Raw genomic sequence first — 20,932 nt, forward strand, 5'->3', positions numbered from 1 at the left:
TTGTGGGGTGCTATACAGGCCTTCATAATAATCTTTAAATACCTCTACTATTCCGGGGGTAGTTCTTATAATTCTCCCTTTCCTGTCCCAAATTGCTGATATAGTGGATGAGGGGCCATTTGCTTTAGCTATCAATGCCAAAGTTCTCCCCACTAGTTCACCTTCCCCAAAAAGACTCTGCTTCTGAAACATTTTCTTTTTTTCCTATTTCTCAAGTACTAATTTCCTATATTCATCCTGACTCTTTACCCATACACCATATCTAGCTGAAGTTGGTTCCTCCACATATCTCACTTCAGCCCCCTCACCCTTTCTTTTACTTTATATTCCTTGGCCTGTGATTTTCTTTTAACATAGGAGATTTTTTGTATAAAGATCCCCCGAAGAAACGCCTTCAGGGAGTCCCACATTATACCCAACTGGGCAGTTCCTAAATGTAAGTTTATAAATTCTTCTAAACTGACTGCAATAACCCCATCATCCTCAATTACTTCAAGCCAAAAGGGGTTCATTTTCCAATTCCCACCCCCACCATGGCTCAACCCAAATTTAATTGAGAAAGCCACTGGTGAGTGGTCCGAGAGCCCCCTTGGCTCGCAGTCTACCTCTGCCAATATATTTAAAGCTTCCTCAGTACATAACACTAGATCAATTCTGGATAAGGTGGCATGTGTCTTAGAGTGACACGAATACTGCTTTACACCCGGATGCCACTTCCTCCAGATATCCACCAGCCCTACCTCCTCACAAAATTGGAGAAGTGGGCCATTGGGTACCCCTCCAGAAGCCACCCTTGCTGGGAACCTATCTATGCTGTTATCCATGGCCATATTAAAGTCCCCCGCCACTATAACTGGAACCCCGGGTTTATTAAGTCACACAGTATCTCTGTATTAAATGGTGGAGGGATATATACATTGGCAAGTACACATTCCCGACTTTCAATAATACAAAAAAGAAAAACATGCAAAGTTCTCCTTCATCTGGAGTATCTGGAGGCATTACTCTACTTCAAATAAACTATGTGTAGCATTACCACGAAACCACATGTATTCGGATCTCCCAATATGAGTATCTCAATCATTCAAATTGCACTTATACGAAGGTCAGCACTATGTTTGAAATTTTACCTCAAGGCCACAACCTCAACTTACCTATACATATGCAATAAAGCGCACTAAATTTTTTTCTATGTATAATTCAAATTTATCAGACCAGAACACCTGGTGTCAGGCTCCTGGTCATGTTCTTACTTCTTTCTGTTTAAATATGTGTTAAACAATAAAAACTTATTGAACCTAAAAAAAGAACACCATTGGAGGATTACATCCCAAAAGCATCAACTATTAAACTATCAACTATTGAATTAATCGAAGTCCCTGATTTAAAGCTAAGCAAAAATTTAACTGTGTATATGAAGTATTACTTTGCTTAACCAGTTACTGCCAAGCCAATTCGGACACTTTTCACATACATGTAAAAAATTAGCATTTTTTTACTAGATAATTACTTAGAACACCCAAATATAACTGTATATATTTTCTGAAAGCAAAGGCCTTGGGAGAAAAAAATGGTGATTGTTGCAATTTTCACATTGCAATTTTCGCAATGTCACATGGTATTTGCGCAGGTTATCAAACGCAAATTTTAAGGGAAAAATACACTTTAGTGAATTTTAGTGCACACAAACACAATAAGATACACAACTGTTTGTTAATATAAAAGATTATGTTAGAGTAAAAGGATACCAAAGATGTCATGCTTTAAAATTGCACACGCAGCTGTGGCATCTTTGGGAGGACCCGCCCTGAGCCGGTAGATGAGCTACTATGTTACTTTTCTACTTCTATTTTATTTTCCCTTTCCCTACTTCTTTCCCCCCTTTTTTTTTCTTCTTACATCACATCTTATATTCCATAAGTCTTAACCTAAACTATGGAACTCGTTTATCGTTTAAGTTAATAATATGGCCTAGCAGTGATATTGCGCCATTTAAAACTACACTGTTTGTACTTGTTATATCCATGATTCCCTGACGATGTCATAACTGACTATGGAACGTGTACTGTGAACATTGTAATTGTTCCTTTTCTTTTCCTTCCCTTTCCCTTGCTGTTCTTTTATTGTTCCTAATTGGAGCTTTTACATTCTGTTTTTGCTCCTTTCTCTTCTAAGATAACCAATAAAAATTGACGTGGCATGGCAAAAAGCTACGGTACCTAAAGGTCTCCATAGGCGATGCTTTAAAAGCCTTTACAAGTTACCCGTTTAGAGTTTACCAGGTGGTCTGGTGCTATAATTATTGCTCCCACTATGACTAGAGATGGGCTGAACGCCTCTCGGTTTGTGCCAGAACTCTAGAACATCGCAAAAGTCCGGACTCAAACCCCGAACCCCATTAAAGTCTATGGAACCCGAATTGAAAAAATCAAAAGTCCCCATTTTGAAGGCTTACAGTCAGGTCCATAATTATTGGGACATCGAAACAATTCTAATTTTTTTGGCTCTATACACCACCACAATGGATTTGAAATAAAACGAAGATGTGCTTTAACTGCAGACTTTCAGCTTTAATTTGAGGGTATTTACATCCAAATCAGGTGAACGGTGTAGGAATTAAAAAACAGTTTGTATACGTGCCTCCCACTTTTTAAGGGACCAAAAGTAATGGGACAGATTAACAATCATCCATCAAACTTTCACTTTTTAATACTTGGTTGCAAATCCTTTGCAGTCAATTACAGCCTGAAGTCTGGAACGCATAGACATCACCAGATGCTGGGTTTCATCCCTGGTGATGCTCTGCCAGGCCTCTACTGCAACTGTCTTCAGTTCCTGCTTGTTCTTGGGGCATTTTCCATTCAGTTTTGTCTTCAGCAAGTAAAATGCATGCTCAATCGGATTCAGGTCAGGTGATTGACTTGGCCATTGCATAACATTCCACTTCTTTCCCTTAAAAAACTCTTTGGTTGCTTTCGCAGTATGCTTCGGGTCATTGTTCATCTGCACTGTGAAGCTCCGTCCAATGAGTTCTGAAGCATTTTGCTGAATATGAGCAGATAATATTGCCCAAAACACTTCAGAATTCATCCTGCTGCTTTTGTCAGCAGTCACATCATCAATAAATACAAGAGAACCAGTTCCATTGGCAGCCATACATGCCCACGCCATGACACTACCACCACCATGCTTCACTGATGAGGTGGTATGCTTTGGATCATGAGCAGTTCCTTTCCTTCTCCATACTCTTCTCTTCCCATCACTCTGGTACAAGTTGATCTTGGTCTCATCTGTCCATAGGATGTTGTTCCAGAACTGTGAAGGCTTTTTTAGATGTTGTTTGGCAAACTCTAATCTGGCCTTCCTGTTTTTGAGGCTCATCAATGGTTTACATCTTGTGGTGAACCCTCTGTATTCACTCTGGTAAAGTCTTCTTTTGATTGTTGACTTTGACACACATACACCTACCTCCTGGAGAGTGTTCTTGATCTGGCCAACTGTTGTGAAGGGTGTTTTCTTCACCAGGGAAAGAATTCTTCGGTCATCCACCACAGTTGTTTTCCGTGGTTTTCCGGGACTTTTGGTGTTGCTGAGCTCATGGTGCGTTCTTTCTTTTTAAGGATGTTCCAAACAGTTGATTTGGCCACACCTAATGTTTTTGCTATCTCTCTGATGGGTTTGTTTTGTTTTTTCAGCCTAATCATGACTTGCTTCACTGATAGTGACAGCTCTTTGGATCTCATATTGAAAGTTGACAGCAACAGATTCCAAATGCAAATAGCACACTTGAAATGAACTCTGGACCTTTTATCTGCTCCTTTTAAATGGGATAATGAGGGAATAACACACACCTGGCCATGGAACAGCTGAGCAGCCAATTGTCCCTGTTCACCCGATTTAGATGTAAATACCCTCAAATTAAAGCTGAAAGTCTGCAGTTAAAGCACATCATGTTCGTTTCATTTCAAATCCATTGTGGTGGTGTATAGAGCCAAAAAGATTAGAATTGTGTAGATGTCCCAATATTTATGGACCTGACTGTATATGCAAGTTATTGGCCATAAAAATGGTACAGGGGCTGGGTACTGTCCTGGGGAACAGGTATCAATGCAAGAAAAATTCCTTTGAATATAGTGCCTGGGGGTCCCCTTAGTCTACCTGTAAATTGGCGCATCTGTACCGTGTATAGAACCTGCTGCAGCAAAACTGACATTATAAAGAAAAAAAAGACATTTAAGTTTTAAATGGTGCAGAGGTTCCCTTCCCCTGCCCCCCCCCCAAGGGCCTGGTATAGATTTTAAGGAGAACCCCCACACCAAAATGTAAAAAAAATGGTGTGAGGTCCATACCAGACCCTTATCCAAGCATGCAGCCCGGCAGGTAAGGAAAGAGGGGGGGATGAGCGAGCGCCCTTCCCCTTTTGAACTATACCAGGCCACATGCCCTCAATGTGGGGGGTGCTTTGTGGGGGTATGCAGGTAGGGGGCTTATCGCCATCTGGAAGCCCCCTTTAACAAGGGGGCACCCAGATCCCGCCCCCCCCTTGCATGGGGTAACCCTACCTATTCACCAAAAAAGTGTCAAACAGAAATAAAAGCACATACACAGTTTTTGACAATTCCTTTATAAAAAAAACAATGCCCCCCCAATGTAGATCCATTGCCAATAACGACACCATCCGCAATAAGCTAATAAGTCAATAAGCCCCCTGCCCACAGACCCCCACAACCACAGCCCAGGGTTGTGGGGAAGAGGCAAAAAGTGGACAAGGAAAGATTATTCCTGCACTTGTGAGGGTGTATTAGGTTTGGAATGGTAGTATTGTAAGCTGTAGAGGAACTGAAAGAGATGGTATTGCATATCCCGCTGCCCAAACTGACCCTGGGGTGGTCAGAGTAAGACTGTATAGAGAAGGGTGGATGGAGGGCGCGTGATCAATTTCTCACATCAAAATATGTATAATTTATGGGGAAGAGGCCCTTGTCCCCATCAACATGGGGACAAGGTGCTTTGGGGTGGGGGGGGTGTTGCCCCCCTGCCCCAAAGCGCCCCCCCCATGTTGAGGGCATGAGGCCTGCTATGTTTAGGAGGGTGGGGTGCTCGATTTCCCCCCCCCTTTCCTGGGCTGCCAGGCTGCATGCTTGGATATGGGTCTGGTATGAATTTTGGGGGGGACCCACGCTGTTTTATTTTACATTTTGTTGTGGGGTTCCCCTTAAAAGGTATGGATTTTCTATTGCCGGCAATGTTGTTTTTTTGTTTTTTTTTTCATTCAGCAGTCAGCGGGGAAGCCCATTGACAGCTCATGACTCATCCGTTAATGACACAGCGGCCAGATTCCCAACCCGCTCCTTAACAACCAGCTATTCATCATGCCCTGATTGGGCAAAGCTTTGCACAAAGAGTGTGCAGTAGGAAACCGGCTGTGAAGCTGCAAGGCTTCACTGCCGGGTTCCCTTAGCCAAGATGGTGGCGCCAGCACCCAAGAGCCGATTTAAGAATTGGCTCAGGTAAGGACAGCTCATTGGATGCCTGGACAGGTAAGAGCCCTAATAATAAAGGTCAGCAGCTACAGTATTTTTTTTTTTTTTTGCCGGGGGTTGGGCAAACTCCTCTTTAACACTTAAGAGCTTGACGCACCTAAATGTGTTTACAAGCACCAAGCATTTTTTCTGAGAAAACGTCACTGCTAAGAGAAAAGGCATCTAGGAGAGATGGCCAAAATGGCCAGTGTGCATGGGGCCCTAAACAAAATCAAAACAAGGGGCAATACATAATAGCATGAAACAGGGGCTAGAAACTCAGTCCTCACCAACACACACTCCACTGTTTCCATTAGCAACCTTCACCTGCCAGGCATCCTGACACTAACACAATGAGGAGCAAACCACTGGTCAGAGCAGGCCCACTATGCATTTAAGGTGCTTGCCTGCTACCAATGTCAAGGAGAACCTTTAATGCAACAGTTGTGACTCACACAGACTGTGTACCAGCTAACTTTTACTAAAATGAATCAAGCATTGGATTATATAGCACTTTCACACACAGATGCCACTGATTAGCTGACATACACTACAATTATAAAAATAATTATTTTATTTAAATTGTTAATTTCTGCTTTATTTTCAAAAGAAAAGACCATACAATTTCCCTCTTGCTGGGCAAAACTGCAGGTGCTTATACCTATGTAAAGATCAATGGTGGGGGCGTGGCCAAGATGGCACTGTGAGCGGCTGCTTTTTAGAGAGCTCCGCTCTTTCTTCACTGTTATCCGGATCCAGGGCAGATTAAAATTTAGTAATTCACCCTTCCAGACCGGGAGGGTGAACAAACATACCTGACACTAGGAGGGGAGAGAAGTTGCAAGCCACCGGCGCGCCCCCCCATGGACACTTCCCGGACTCCCTCGAGTAGCTAGGCCGCAGCAGTGGCCTTTCCTAGCAGGCTCCGGAACGGGATGGAGGCACCCCGCGCTCCCTGCTCTGGAGGATGGAGCTTTCCACAGCACACAAGCTGCAGGCAGCGGCGGAGGAGGCCGACCTCCGGTGGACACCGGCTCATCCTGGGACACATCCCGGTCTTCACGTGCTACTAGGCCGCAGCTGCGGCCTTTCTTGACAGCCCCTGGGACTCTGGACCTGACCGGAGACATCCCGCGACCCCCGCTAGGGCGGCAGGTGCTCTGCGCAGCCCACAGGACACGGAATGAGGAGCGAGAGGCGGAATTCCGGTGGATACCGGCGCATCCCCAACACACATCCCGGCCTATAGATAGGCCACGGCGGGAGCGACCTTTCCTGATGGGCCCTGGACACCTGAAGCAGATTGCTGCTGCACTCCAGGGACAGCAGGTAAGGGGGGAAGACTGCCTGGGTGCCCTAAACCTCACAAGACACTCTCCCGGACACCCCCTGGCCCCGCTAACAAACCCCCCAAAATACCCACAGTCCATATAGCTAACAGTGTGGGCCCTAGAGTTAACCTAATGGGGCCATTTTTTTTTTTTTCATTTTAGTTATTGGGTTCTTACAAATGTTTTTAGTTTGGTTTTGTTCTACTTGTACACTAAAATACTTGATATTTCAGCATTGCATTGTTTTCAGATGTGCCTGTCTCAGGTCCGGCGGTCCACTCCAGGAGCCGAGATCCATACTGATCCTGACCCTTCTATTGCCCCTAGAGCCCATGTCTACTCTTAACATCCTTTCATGGAATACCAGGGGGATGAACTTCCCGGTCAAACGTTCCCTGGTGTTCCAATTCCTTAAAGCTTATAACCCACATATATGTGTGCTCCAAGAAACGCACCTTATAGGGAGCAGGGTCCTCACCCTTAAAAAACCCTGGGTAGGTTATCATTATCACTCCACACATTCCAGCTTTGCCAGGGGTGTTAGTATTCTGGTATTGAAATCCCTTCCCTTCCGGCTCCTGGATCTGACCCTGGACACAGATGGTAGGTATGTCATCATTCATGCTAAGATCCACTCGATGACGTGGACCATTGTGGGTTTATATTTACCTCCTCCGGCCACCTTGCTGATGCTGAATCAAATCACCAGCAAGATGGCCGAGTTTGCCTCTGACAACGCTATCATCCTGGGTGATTTCAATCTAGTCCCTGACCCAGACATGGACAGACTGACGACTGTGGGACACCAGTGCCCTGGGCTGGCTGAATGGGCTGATACCTACAGCCTGTAAGATGTCTGGAGGTGGAGACACCCCCGAGCTCGGGCATTCACGCGTCACTCGGCCTCCCACAGAACGTTCTCTCGCATAGACATGGTCTTTGCGGGGAGCCCAGTCCTCCCAAGGGTCATGGACATACAAATATTGCCCAGGAGAATTTCAGACAAGGCACCCTTGTTCCTAACGCTGGACCTCTCCCTGGGCCCAGCTGACAGACTATGGAGGCTATCTAGATTTTGGATTTCATACACTGCTGTGGATGCTCAATTCAGGACTGAATTGATTGGTTACTGGGCAGCTAATGCTGGTTCAGCGGAGGTCATGGTGGTGTGGGATGCCTTTAAAGCCACGACGAGGGGACACTGCCAGACCATCATTGCCAGAGTACGCAGGGAGCGCAGAGCAGACTGGACTAAGGCTGAGAGGGAGGCGGTTAGCGCAGAGGTACTCTTTGTTCGCACACGAGACCCCCAACATTATTCGCAATTTCAGCTCATGACTAAGGTGGTTATCCGCCTCTGCACCTCTCTTACCCAAAACAAAATGTTAGCACAGTCCCAACGGATCTTTGAGCAGGGGGAGAGGTCGGGGAGACTGTTGGCCTGGCTCTCCAGAGAACAGGCAGGGGGGATGAGCATCTCGCATATCAGGGAATCCTCAGGTCAGGTGATTCATATCCCAGATGGGATTAACCACTGTTTTGCAGAATTCTACAAATCCCTTTACACCTCTAGGGCAGACTACAGTGAGGAAGACCTGACATCATACTTGGCTGATATTGACATTCCAACCCTTACTGAAACATACCGTAACAAGCTAGACGCCCCTATTATGATCTTGGAGATACTGCAGGCGCTTAAATCCATGCAGGCAGGGAAAACGCCTGGACTCGACGGAATCCCAGTGGAGTTCTACAAGCAGTATGCTGCAGAGCTCGCTGATAGACTCCATACTCTATTCTCTGTGTCAACGCGCCTCGAGAAACTTCCTGACACCATGAGTGAAGCGATCATTGTCGTGATCCCCAAGCCCGGAAAAGACCCCACCTTATGTTCCTCGTATCGCCCCATATCCCTGCTAAATGTGGATGCGAAAATATTGGCCAAAATTTTGGGTAATAGACTAAACTTGGTCATCACTGCCCTCGTCCACAGGGACCAAACGGGCATCATGCTGGGAAGAGGCACCGATATTAATATCAGACGCCTTCTTACTCACATAGACAGAGCAGATGGGACGACAACGGGGGTGGTGGCCTCACTCGACGCAAAGAAGGCTTTTGACTCCGTCGAGTGGGGTTACCTATGGAAAGTGCTCTCGCGATTTGGGTTTGGTCCAGGTTTCACGAATTGGCTTTGCATGTTATACCACGGTCCCTCAGCTAGAATCCGCACTAACACCTGCCTCTCAGGGAAGTTTCAGTTAGCTCGGGGCACGAGACAGGGATGCCCCCTCTCTCCAAGCTTGTTTGCCCTCGCAATGGAGCCCCTGGCTATATTGCTGAGAGCAGACCCTGGGATTAAGGGACTACAGGTGGGCCCAATTGAGGAAAAGCTGTCTCTGTATGCGGATGACACTCTGCTCTATCTGGTGGAACGGGTCATCCTCTTTGCAGACTGCACTGGAACTAATTAACTGATTTGGTCGCTACTCAGGGATTTGAATTAAATGGGACAAATCAGCCCTCTTCCCGCTCCACCTCTCGACCCCTTGAGTGCCACACCCGCAGCTCAAATGGGTAGAAGATTTCTTATACCTGGGGATTAAAATTAGTAGTAAAGTGCAGGACTATATGGACAACAATCTACGGCTACTCATGACACAACTAGTGGCCAGATGTGCTGCATGGCGTTCCCTACCTTTGACCCCAGTGGGCAGAGTCAATCTGCTAAAAATGATCTATCTCCCTAAATACTTATATTTCTTTTGTAATACCCCCACACACATCCCCAGGACTTTCTTCCGGAGGTTGGAGAGCCTGCTGATATCCTTTGTCTGGGCTGGGAAGCCCCCCAGGGTCGCTAAGCAGATATTATACCTCCCAATATCGGGGGGGGGGACTGGCACTCCCGAACTTTCAGCTTTATTACTGGGCGGCCGTCCTGGTCACGGTGGGATGGCGGTTCTCCCAGCCCAGACAAAATCCAGCAGTCACTCTGGAGGCGGCCATCCTAGGCTCATTTGCAGCCCTGAGCAACCTGCCGTTCCGTGGACTCAGGGCTAGCTCATCTATGACAACTCTGATGCGAACCACAGTGAGGGGTCTGGCAGGAGGCTAGGAAGATTTATGGGAAACCCAACCACATCTCCCCACATATGCCTCTATGGGGTAATCCTATGCTCTCCCACCTATACAGCATCCCAGACCCTTCTCTGTGGGCGAAAAAGGGAATCATTACCTTAAAACACAGTTCAAGAGGGTAGGCTTAAGACTTTTGAGGAACATATGCACTTCCGATCTCTTTTGAGTTCAGATACTGGCAGCTGAAGCACGTCTTTGAGGTCCAATTCCCTGCCCCCCTGACTTTGGAATCGGACTTCATTGAGCGTCTCTTGATCTCCAGTGCAATGGGGAGACCACTCTCGACCTTATACTTATATCTCACAGTAGAATATGACACCAAACTAACCAAATCCTGGGAAAAATGGAGGACGGATATCCCATCCCTGGCCGAAGAGGAGTGGGAGGAATGTCTAACCTCATACATTCCTTCTATGACTGCCGCAAAAGACAGGTTTATACAATTTAAGTTCCTACACAGGGCCTACTTCACCCCACAGAGGCTGGCATACATTTACCCCCAAAGGGACCCTAACTGTCAGAGATGCAGGCAAGAGGTGGGTACCTTCTGGCACATGGTCTGGTCCTGTCCCAAACTCCAGCCCTACTGGACAGCAGTGGCCTCTGCACTGAGTAATGTGACTGGATTGAATCTACAGGTTGACCCTCAAATTCTATTACTAAGCCATTTGGAAGATATAGAGGGGGGCAGGTATTGTAAATTGTGTCTTACCTTCTCATTATATTATGCTAGACGTAAAATTTTATTGAAATGGAAGCTAGAGGACCCCCCTACTCTTGCCTCGGAGATCTGTAACCTTGGTACTCCCCCTGTATAAGCTGACCTATGAAAGTAGACAATGCCCAGGGAAGTTTGATAAAATCTGGTCCTCCTGGATAGATGGCTCTGATAGCCCTGACCCCCCCTCCCCCTAATTACACCAGTGGATATTGTCTCCCTCATGCCTACCCGTCATACCTCCCTTACTTACCCTGATTACTCCCCTCTTTGGATAACTACATAATGTATGTGAGGTTTCACTAATGCTGACATGCACTGAGTGTATGTAACTGGTACTTATGACCCCTGCACAGCTGGAACATTAGATAAAGGATGACTGCCGGATGAAGGTGGTTTTTCCTGTCTATACTTGTATACCACTGAATGTACTATATCGCTTTGTATTGTAATGCTGATTTGTCTAATAAACTTTTCTGTTAAAAAAAAAAAAAGATCATTGGTGCGTCCAAGACCCAAAACTGCCACTTCCTGGTTACTGTTCATTCTCCTCTCCTTGCAAATTAAACATACCCTCAAAATTCCCGGGGCTGAAGCTCTTTTTTTTTAAATTTTTAAAAAAAATTTTTAAGGAAGACATCTCTGTGCTTTGTGTCTCCACATTTAGGCCTGTTTTTGCTGCTGCCAGACTGGATGTTTTTTACTCACTCAATCTGAGGGCTGTAGCTTGAATTTTTTTTAGGAAGAAGTTTACAACTGCTTTATTTCTCTACATTTAGGCTTGTTGTCACTGCTGTCAGGCTATACTGTTGCTGGCCATTTATTACCATTTATTACCCAGCCATATCTGCAAGCTATAGCTTAATTTTTTTTTTCTAGGAAAACAGCTGCCTATTCTTTTTTTCTCTGCATGTAAGTCTGTTTGCACTGGTTTGCACTGGTAGTTAATCCATTGAAGCATTATCATCCTTACTACAATTTGTCATGTTTGTGTGCTTACCTCTGCTCTCTGGGTCATTCACTTTGAGGAGTCCCCTGAAGGCAGTTGGATATTATCCTTGAGGATTTGCTAACAACCTCTAGTCCTTGTTATTGTGGTTTGATTTACTATACATATATATATTTGCCTATTACTCAATACTATTGTTACTGTCCGTTTTCATTCTTAAAGCAAGTTCACAGTAAAGATAAGATCTTTTCTGTGTTCACTACAATCTGTGTCCATTTACTGTGGTTTTTGCACTAACATTACTGTCAGATGTGCCAGTGGGGCTGAGACTGTTCTTGGGGTTGAAAGGAATATGGAACCAAAAATATGCAAGCGGCTCCTGCAGGGATAATGCTACACTAGTTACAACTTATAATGAAGATTTGTCTGCACAGTACATACAGAGTTAAGCCCCTTTCACAAGAAGGGTCCAATCAGGTCCACCTGCCAGTTTTTCAGGCAGACCTGATCAGACAGTCCATTCACCCCTATGGACTGGTGGTTGTAAATGGATTTGTGTCCATTTACACCCGCCTACCTCTGATCCAATCCAGTATGCTAAAAGAGCAGTCGGATATAAATAGACAGCGGAGTCCATTTACTCACGGCCGACCCATAGAGCAGAGCAGGCTCTGTTGGTGTCCTCTTCGCATAAACTGAGCAGAAGCGGACTTGTCATCCACCCACTCTGCTCCAATCAACAGGGGATCAGCGGACAGATCCCTAGCTGATCAAAACAGAGCCCTGTCTGAAAGGGGCCTTAATTATGGCAGGCTGCCCAGGCCCCTCACAAACAAAGAACTTCTGTATGTAGCAATTTCCTTGCTAGAGGGCCCAGGATAGAGCATCTAAAAATTTTAAGCTGCAATTTTAATTTCTTTTAGGTTATGCTGTGTGAATGGGGAAATGCAACAAATAAGTAGGTGTCCCAGATCGGCTGCAAAAGTGTAAATGCACTTTAGAAATCACAGGGAAACATGAATGGATGTACAGCGCATGCAGCCATGTGGGGTGGATACTATCATTTGATCCTAGTCATATGGGAAGAGCACCAACAGCTACTTCTGGAAAGGTAAACAGCAACTACTGATTATTCAGTGGCATGCTCTAATATTAGTGTTTTTCAGCACTGATTCTCCCAACTGTCTTGATATAACCATCTTTATCTATTTTACCTACAAAGATACCTGTGTAATTCTCTTAACTATTTTGATATAATCATCTTTATGTTTCCTATAGAGTAAATACACCTGTGTGCACATGCTTTTAGGGCATGATTATATGAGAAAATAATAAAACACAAGAACAAAAATCAATATTTTGTTGTTCATTAAAATATAGCCCCAGCTGGCCACAATGCACATTTTCAAAGAACAACACATTTTCATAGGTTTTGACAGATAAAAAAGGACATCTTTTCATACAAAATACTTTTCATTTTTGTAAAACATGTATACACAGTATGTACGTTAGCGTGTTCATGTAATAATGTGTTGCAATTATAATACATGTATAACATACCTTTTTGTAAAGATTTCTGAGGTCTCTGTACTGCCACATGCTGTTAAGAACCTGAGATGCTGCCTTCACAACTTTCGGTGAATGCCTGTTTTTGGAAGGAAAGCAATACGTAAAAGTACATTTTCACATTTTATTAATGGCATACAGTGAATTGTTTGATAGTTTAAAATATATACTAAACATATTTATATATTTTGTTTTATAATTGAAGGTTTATGTACAATAAAAAAAAAAAATAAAACCTGCAATTATTCCTTGTGATTTGATCTGATCTAATCAAATCCCTGTTTATAGTTTAGAGAAAGTGCTCTCAACGACTCAGCAACTGAAAAAAATAAAAAAGAATATTTAGGCTACCATTGCTAGCCTCTCTTTTTGAAGATACTAGTTCAGTGATTCTCATCCGGGGTTCTGCGGGAAGTCCCCAGGGGTTCCGCGGGATATTTACATTATGGTGGATGTATACCGCCAATCTTGTCCTTAATGCGCACTGACACTCAGCGCTCATGAATATCCGAAGTTACCTCTGTAGTCCCGGCTCGGGGCGGAGCAGGGGAGGAGTGCAGAGAGCGGGAATGGGAGCCAAAGAAGGAGGAGGTCTTATGGTCGCGCTGACTGGGCAGGAACACAAAGCTCAATCCGAAGGTGAGCTTTTACAGCGGCTCTCTTCCTCCCTCCTTCCGATGGCTCTCTGTTTCCCCTGCACTCCGCATTACCGCAGCTATGAGTCTTATAGCTGTGGCAATGCAGAGTGCAAAAGGGACAGAGAGGCATCGGAGCACATGGCTGGAGGTTAGAGTGGGAGGGGGATGGCAGAGCTGGCAGGGGCACATGGGCACTGGTGGGCTGAATTTTATGGCACTGGTGGGCTGCATTTTATGGCACTGTTGGGCTGCAGTTTATGGCACGGGTGGGCTGCAGTTTAGGGCATGGGTGGGCTGCATTTTATGGTCAGTGGTGGGCTGCATTTTATGGGCACTGGTGGGCTGCATTTTATGGGCACTGGTGGGCTGCATTTTCTAGGCACTGGTGGGCTGCATTTTCTGGGCACTGGTGATCTCCTGGCTGTACTCTACCTTCTGTCCTTTTATGAAAATGACCAATTTATCACTTTCTGTTGGGCAGATTGTGTTACAAAGCTGGGGACGACACTGCAGCTTCAGGACTTGGCAGAATCCGACTTGGTGCCTTGGTTTCATTTCTGCCACTGAGCAGCAATGAAGTGTAGGTTTAGCACTGACAACCAGATTTGTGTAATAGTTGCATTGCAGAAAGACTTTTGCTATATAATGGTCAGGTATTAGTGATAGTGTGATTGATTTACAGTAGTATACCATTGTGTATTTTTTATTAGTTGTTTAAAACACAAAATGGTTCAAGATACAATTTGGTATTTTGTGAGGAGGAGGAGTGAGGTACAAGAGGATAATACACCTTCATCTTCTACTACAGAAAATGCTGATAAGGCTAGTGAGGAAGAATTGCAACATTCTGAGTCTTTTGCATGCACCAGCACAGTGCTTGACCCAAAAAAGTCTGCCTTTACAGTGAAAGTTACCTATGGGTTTTTTTCATGGACAGGTAATCCACATTGTCCCATTTCATTGTGCCTTATCTGTGGTAAACAACTTACAAATACAGCAATGGTCGATTATTTCAAACGGCTATTGGAATCTCAAAGCAAGCAAAGTACAGCTTTTATTAAAAGAGTCTCCATTAGTAAAAAGGCACAGGAAGCAAGCTATAAGAAAGAAAAAGTCACACAGTTGATGAGAATATAATGCCAGCATGTAAAATTATTGCAAATCACATGCTAGGAGCAGCTACAATAAAGGAAATTGAAAAGGTTCCACTATCAGACAGTACAATAAGTCGGTGTATTGATGACATTTCACATGATGTTGAAGAGGTCTTGTGTGATATGCTTAAAAAAAAAAAAACAGCTTCGCTATCCAGGTTGATGAGTCCACCGATATCACCAACTTGTAACATTTGTTTGATTTGAAAATAGTGGTGAAATTCAAGAAAGCTTTTTCTGCTGCAAAGAGCTGCCTGAAACAACCAAGGGTCAAGATATATTTAATGTTTTGTTTGCCTATCTCGAATCACAAGGCCTGTCTTGGAATGGTTGTGTTGGAATCTGTACTGATGGTGCCCCATCAATGGTTGGCTGCATGAAAGGCTTTTCCTCACTTGTAAAAAAGGAAAATCCTAATGTTGTCACAACACACTGCTTTGGAGAAGTGTTCATGTCCATAACCCTTGGAGCTGAGCTGAAAAGTGTTCTGGAGGATGTGACAAAAATGGCGAACTTTATTAAACAAAGACTAGTTAATTCGAGAATGTTTCAAAAACTTTGCAAAAGCATGAGGAAGGACTATGTAAAGCTTCTGCTTCATACAGAAATCAGGTGGCTTAGCAGAGGACGAGTTCTCCACAGAGTGTTTGAATTGAAAGAAGAGTGCTTCGAAGATGAAGAATGACTGCAGTAACTGGCATACTTAGTTGACATTTATAATCACATGAACCTGCTGAACAAGTCTCTGTGAGGTTCTGGAGAAAATATCCTAACTTCAAGTAACAATATCCTTGGATTCAAAAGGAAATTGAATCTTTGGAAAAGCCATGTTGTTAAAGGAAATCTGGAGATGTTTCCTCTGTTGCTTGTCCTTGGAAGTGAGGAAGGATAGCAGCAAGTTTTACGTCTAATTGAAAGCCATTGCAGAGCAAAATGAAATATTATTTTCCTTCTCTTTCAACACAAATTTAGGATTGGGTGGGGAATCCTTTCTCTGAGTCTTCTGTTCAGTCAGAGAACTTGAATTTAAAAGAACAGGAAGAAATTTGTGATTTGCAGTCTGATCCAACCTTTAGTATGAGGTTTAATGATGTATCCTTGGACAAATTCTGGATTTCATTCAGATCCTGCCATTTTCAGAAAGGCATTGAATGTTTTGCTGCAGTTTTCTACAACCTACATGTGTGAGCAAGCTTTTTCCTGTTTAACAAACATCAAGACCAAGGAACGAAATTGTTTAATTTCAGCTGAAGATCAAATTTGTGTGTGCTTATCTCAAGTTCGACCCAGAATTGAGCATCTGTGCAGAAAAAAGCAAGCTCATGTTTCAAATTAAGGAGCTAAGTGTTTTTTTTTACAATATTTATTCTATTATTCGAGTCTGTTTCTTTAATGCGGTTATATCTAAAGCTCGTTGATCAGATCCATTGTTCCGTTTTTTTTTTCCTGGGGTTCCCCGAGATCTCAAACCCTTTGCCAAGGGTTCACTGAAGACAAAAAGGTTGAGAAACACTGTACTAGTTGCTTGGTTGTCCTGCTGATCCAATGGCCTCAGTACTGACCTTAACCTATGGAGATTATTAGTTTTGAATTTACTGTGAATTCATTTATTCTGTGCTTAAAGTCAAAACCAGGTTGGCAATCAGAGCTGGTGTCATAGGGAGGCATAAGGATACAATGCCTCTCCAAACTGAATTATGTGCTCCCTCCCCCATAAACAGTGAATTCAAGTTTTCTAGAGAAACTACTAACCGCATAAATTTTTTGGTACCTCCATCCCATATATTCAATGACACTCCCCTTCAAATGCTCCATGTTGCTCTAATTTTGACTCATTAACTTTAAACATTCCAAATTTGGTTCATGGCTTTGCAGCCCTTGTGAAAATGCTAATTGCCTGGCTGTCTCTGAACAAGTATGCAGATTATGTCAGACTTTTGGATGACTTTTCTGATTTGCATGGTTGTTCTGGGTTACTAACCTATAGTTAAGCCAGTTGGTCAGTATAACAACCAGGAAATACATTTTCATAAAGCAGGTAAGAAGTAGAAGCTCCTGTATGTCAGTACCGGATTACTTTACCTCCTTCAGTCTCTTGATGTTATAAGAAGCCATCTTTTTAACAGTATTTTGTTTGAGTTTTCTGAGTAAGAAACTAGTGTAGTTTTTTTTTGTAAAGCTTAGTCACATGCATGAAAAGTTTTCTGCTTGCCTTTAATTTTTCTGAAACTTTTATGTGCCTGTTAGTTCCTTAGACAGCACTGGATTACTTTATCCACTACCCCCTCTCCCCACACACACTAGAGTTTACTCAGGGAGGAAGCTAGTGTAAAATTCTTTTGCATGTTTTTTTGCAGTGCTTGGACACCCATGTATGAGAAGTCTTCTGCTTGCCTTTGATTTTTCTGAACCGTTTATGCGTCTGTTAGTTCCTTAGACAGAGTGATGGTCAAGGAATATTCTGTTACTGGCCAGGAATAATCTTTTGCTATTGAAAAAGAATGGTACTAACACAATTTTTTTTGCAATGTGGCCAGATTATAGCCAAACAGGGCCCTAGACAAAATTAACACCTTTAGGTCTCCCACCCCAACCCGTTTTCCCTACAGATCAGTGCTCACATATTCCAATTTTAGTCATATAAATGTTCTTTTTATCACTTATGATGATATATCCTTTGATACATTGTAAGACTGTTCACCTTCTGTGTTACTGCTTGAATTACTCTAAAATACTATACACTCTTTCACCTTCTCTATTGCTAAATTGTGCTCTTACACTGTTTATATTACTCCCTTACAGCCTAATGCAGCCTTACACCTGACATTTTGTAGCTTTCCATATTTCTAGTGAAACAAAGCTAATGGAAATGTTTGAAAATGGCAAAAAAAAGCCATGTTTTTGCCCATTTTAACAGTTGTAAACTTCCACGTTTTTGTACCTTACTGGAATATTATAATAATAAATTACACCTTACACTTTTTACATAAGTCCCACATGCCCTGATCACTTCAAAGCTCCTTGTCTTTTGTGCTGTTTGTTTATACCTTAATCATATTTTAAACAAAAAAGAGAAAGGAAGAAGATTTTAAAGTGCCAAATATACTGTAACCCAGAAAAAAGGAAAACACGCAACCTTAATAATGTAAAGGTTTTATTATAAATCATTGTTGAATAAAAAGCTGCATAAAATCAAGGTGTAAACACATTAGGTAATTGTATGATTATCCCAGATAGAGAGCTATTCCTGCCTAGCCCCATCAGCATATTATTAGTGGCTATGATACTGTAAACATCACAATGGTATTAAACAGGACAAAGAACACAGGAAAGTGTTGAAAGGTCTTGATGCATTTCACAATTTGAATGCTTCATCAGAAAACCCTAATACATCAAGGAGTAAATCAAAATGAGTACATTACATAGGAATAACCAGCATTTTTTGAACAGAAACTAATATATGAGGGCTGTGTACTCACTAATAGATATGACACTATATATTTAGCGCTGCATCCAATGAGGAAATCCCCAAAGCCGATCCGGAGAGGAGAGAAAACCTAGATATTTGTGGTGGCCATAAAGGAGTTGTAAAGACAGAAGGTTTTTTTTGTGTAGTGTGTGTGTGTGTAGCAGCCTCCCCCCAATTACCTACCTGAGCTCCTTCTCTCTCCAGTGATGTCCACGATCCCCTCAGCCATCCAATACACTCCTCCTGATTGGCTGAAACAGAGCAGCGGTGTTATTGGCTCCCGTGGCTGTCAATCAAAGTCAGTCAACCAATCAGGGAAGAGAGGGGGCAGGGTCAGGTTGGGCTCCGTGTCTGAATGGATACAGGGAGCTCTGACTCAGCTTGGGTGCCCCCTGTAGCATGCTGCTGACTGAGGGGCACTCAAAGGAGGGAGGGGCTAGGAGCAGCAAAGTGGGACCCGAGAAGAGGAGGATCTGGGCTGCTCTGTGCAAAACCAACTGCACAGAGGGGGTAAGTATAACATGTTTGTTATTTAAAAAAACAAAAACTAGCCTTTACAATCACTTTAAGCCTAATAGCAAATAACAGTACTAAGTATTATGATTATTAATAAAGTATTATAGTTATTTATAAAGGAGAGATAGATATTGTAAAGCAATTAGGTGAGAGTGAGAGCAGACTCCTAGTAAACTGTAAAGATTTAAATAAGAACTTGGCATGTCATTGGCACCTCTTCACAGAGGATCCTATTATAGTCAAATATGTGGTTCCTAAATCGGCCGTAACATATAAAAGAAAGAAGTCACTCAGAGATCATTTGACTAAAAGCCACCATCCCTAAAATGATACATCTATCAAGACTGGGCTTCAAAGTTTATTTGAATTTTGTTAAAGGGTTAAAGAAGGGACCAAAATAAACTTTCCCAATGTACAATTTTGGACACCCCAATTCTGGATTGACTGTGAAACGGTTGGGGTATATCGTATGAGATTTAGTTGTAAAGCATTCTATATTGGAAAAACCAGGAGACTCTTTTGCAAAAGAATTTGGGACCACATGTATCTAATAAAAAATGGTAAGCTGGTGACCACAGTAAGCAGACATGTAGGCCTCTACCATCGTTTTTTGCATTGGAACAATTGGCCGAATCTGAACTTGGAGTTGCCAAAACTCCTGTCTTAAATGAGCATTTTAGCTATAAACCATTTTTCTATACTGAATTACATAGTTTCTACTGATGCCTGTCCACTTAGGGTTATCAGATTATATTTAGTGTTTTGAGCATTCTCATTTTTTGTGGATTATTATGTTATGTGTTGATTTGTAATATGCATGATTCCTGAGGGTTAGACTCTGACCCGCCATGTATTTATTATTTTCATTTTTTTTTCTGTGGTTTGGACTCTGGGTATATGGGCAAAGGCTCCAGTCCTTTTGCCATAATTCCCCTCTTTTTTAGTTGTGTCGTATGTGTGTGGTGTTGTGATGATGGTTTGTGTGGGTGGTGACTGTATATGGGAGGATTGGTATCGTGTGAACATTTGGATTGTGTAGTATTTGGTTGGTGTTTGGTTTTGTTGTTGTGAGGGTTTTTTTGGGGGGATTTGGGTTGTTCTATTGTGGAGTGGATGGCTGATGGACTGAGTGTCAATTTATGCATATGTGGATTTGGCGAGTGTGTTATATATTGGTTTAGATTGTGCTCCACAAGTTTGTGTGCTATGTGATTGGCTAATGGGCGTGGGGGTTGCTGTGGCGTGGGCAGAGGTCTGGTCCTTGGTGGGATTGAAATGATTTTGTGAGGCCCTGCCCCATTCCTTGGTGTTTGTGGGCGTATGGGTGGTGACACGTGCACAGCACATCACTTCTGGTCTATAGCCAGTCCGGCCTGGATGTTATGTCACACTGTTTCAACTCCACCCTGCCAACTCCTAGCACGTGTGGTAGCTGATACAGCCGAGTATGCTCAGAGGTATACCCCGCTGCATCCCCTGAAGCCGGAAGTCAACATCGGTGGGCTTAAGGTGGAGCTTTGTTTTGGCAGGTATTTTGTGGATACTTAAAGTGATTGTAAAGTCTAGTTTTTTTCCAATAAAAATAACAAACATGTTTACCTGCTCTGTTGCAGTGATTTGCACAGAGCAGCCCAGGTCCTCCTCTTCTCTGGTCCCTCTTCTGTGATCCTGGTCCCTTCCTCCTGTTCAGTGCCCCCACAGCAAGCAGCGTGTGGGCACCCGAGCCGAGTCACAGCTCCCTGTGCACATTCAAACAAGGAGCCCGATCAGCCCCCATTCCCTCTCTCTCATGATTGTCTAGCTAACTTTGATTGACAGCAGCAGCCAATGGCACAACTGCTGTGTCTCAGCCAATCAGTTAGGGAGAATCTTGGAGGTTGAGACACTCGTGGACATCGCTGGACAGAGAGGGACCTCAGGTAAGTGTT

General features: G+C 43.4%; 1 protein-coding gene across 8 annotated transcripts in view; it reads right to left on the reverse strand.

Annotated features, from left to right (window-relative positions):
• Positions 1-20,932, reverse strand: part of CTNND2 (catenin delta 2) — a 1,213,609-nt gene that overhangs the window by 113,129 nt on the left and 1,079,548 nt on the right. For all 8 annotated transcript variants that reach the window (XM_073630701.1, XM_073630699.1, XM_073630697.1 and 5 more), the window contains one exon: positions 13,222-13,306. In XM_073630701.1, the coding sequence (XP_073486802.1) occupies positions 13,222-13,306 (85 nt within the window). The remainder of the gene's footprint in view (positions 1-13,221; positions 13,307-20,932) is intronic.

The sequence above is a fragment of the Aquarana catesbeiana genome, linkage group LG05 (assembly GCF_042186555.1).
Source record: "Aquarana catesbeiana isolate 2022-GZ linkage group LG05, ASM4218655v1, whole genome shotgun sequence".
Lineage (NCBI taxonomy): Eukaryota > Metazoa > Chordata > Amphibia > Anura > Ranidae > Aquarana > Aquarana catesbeiana.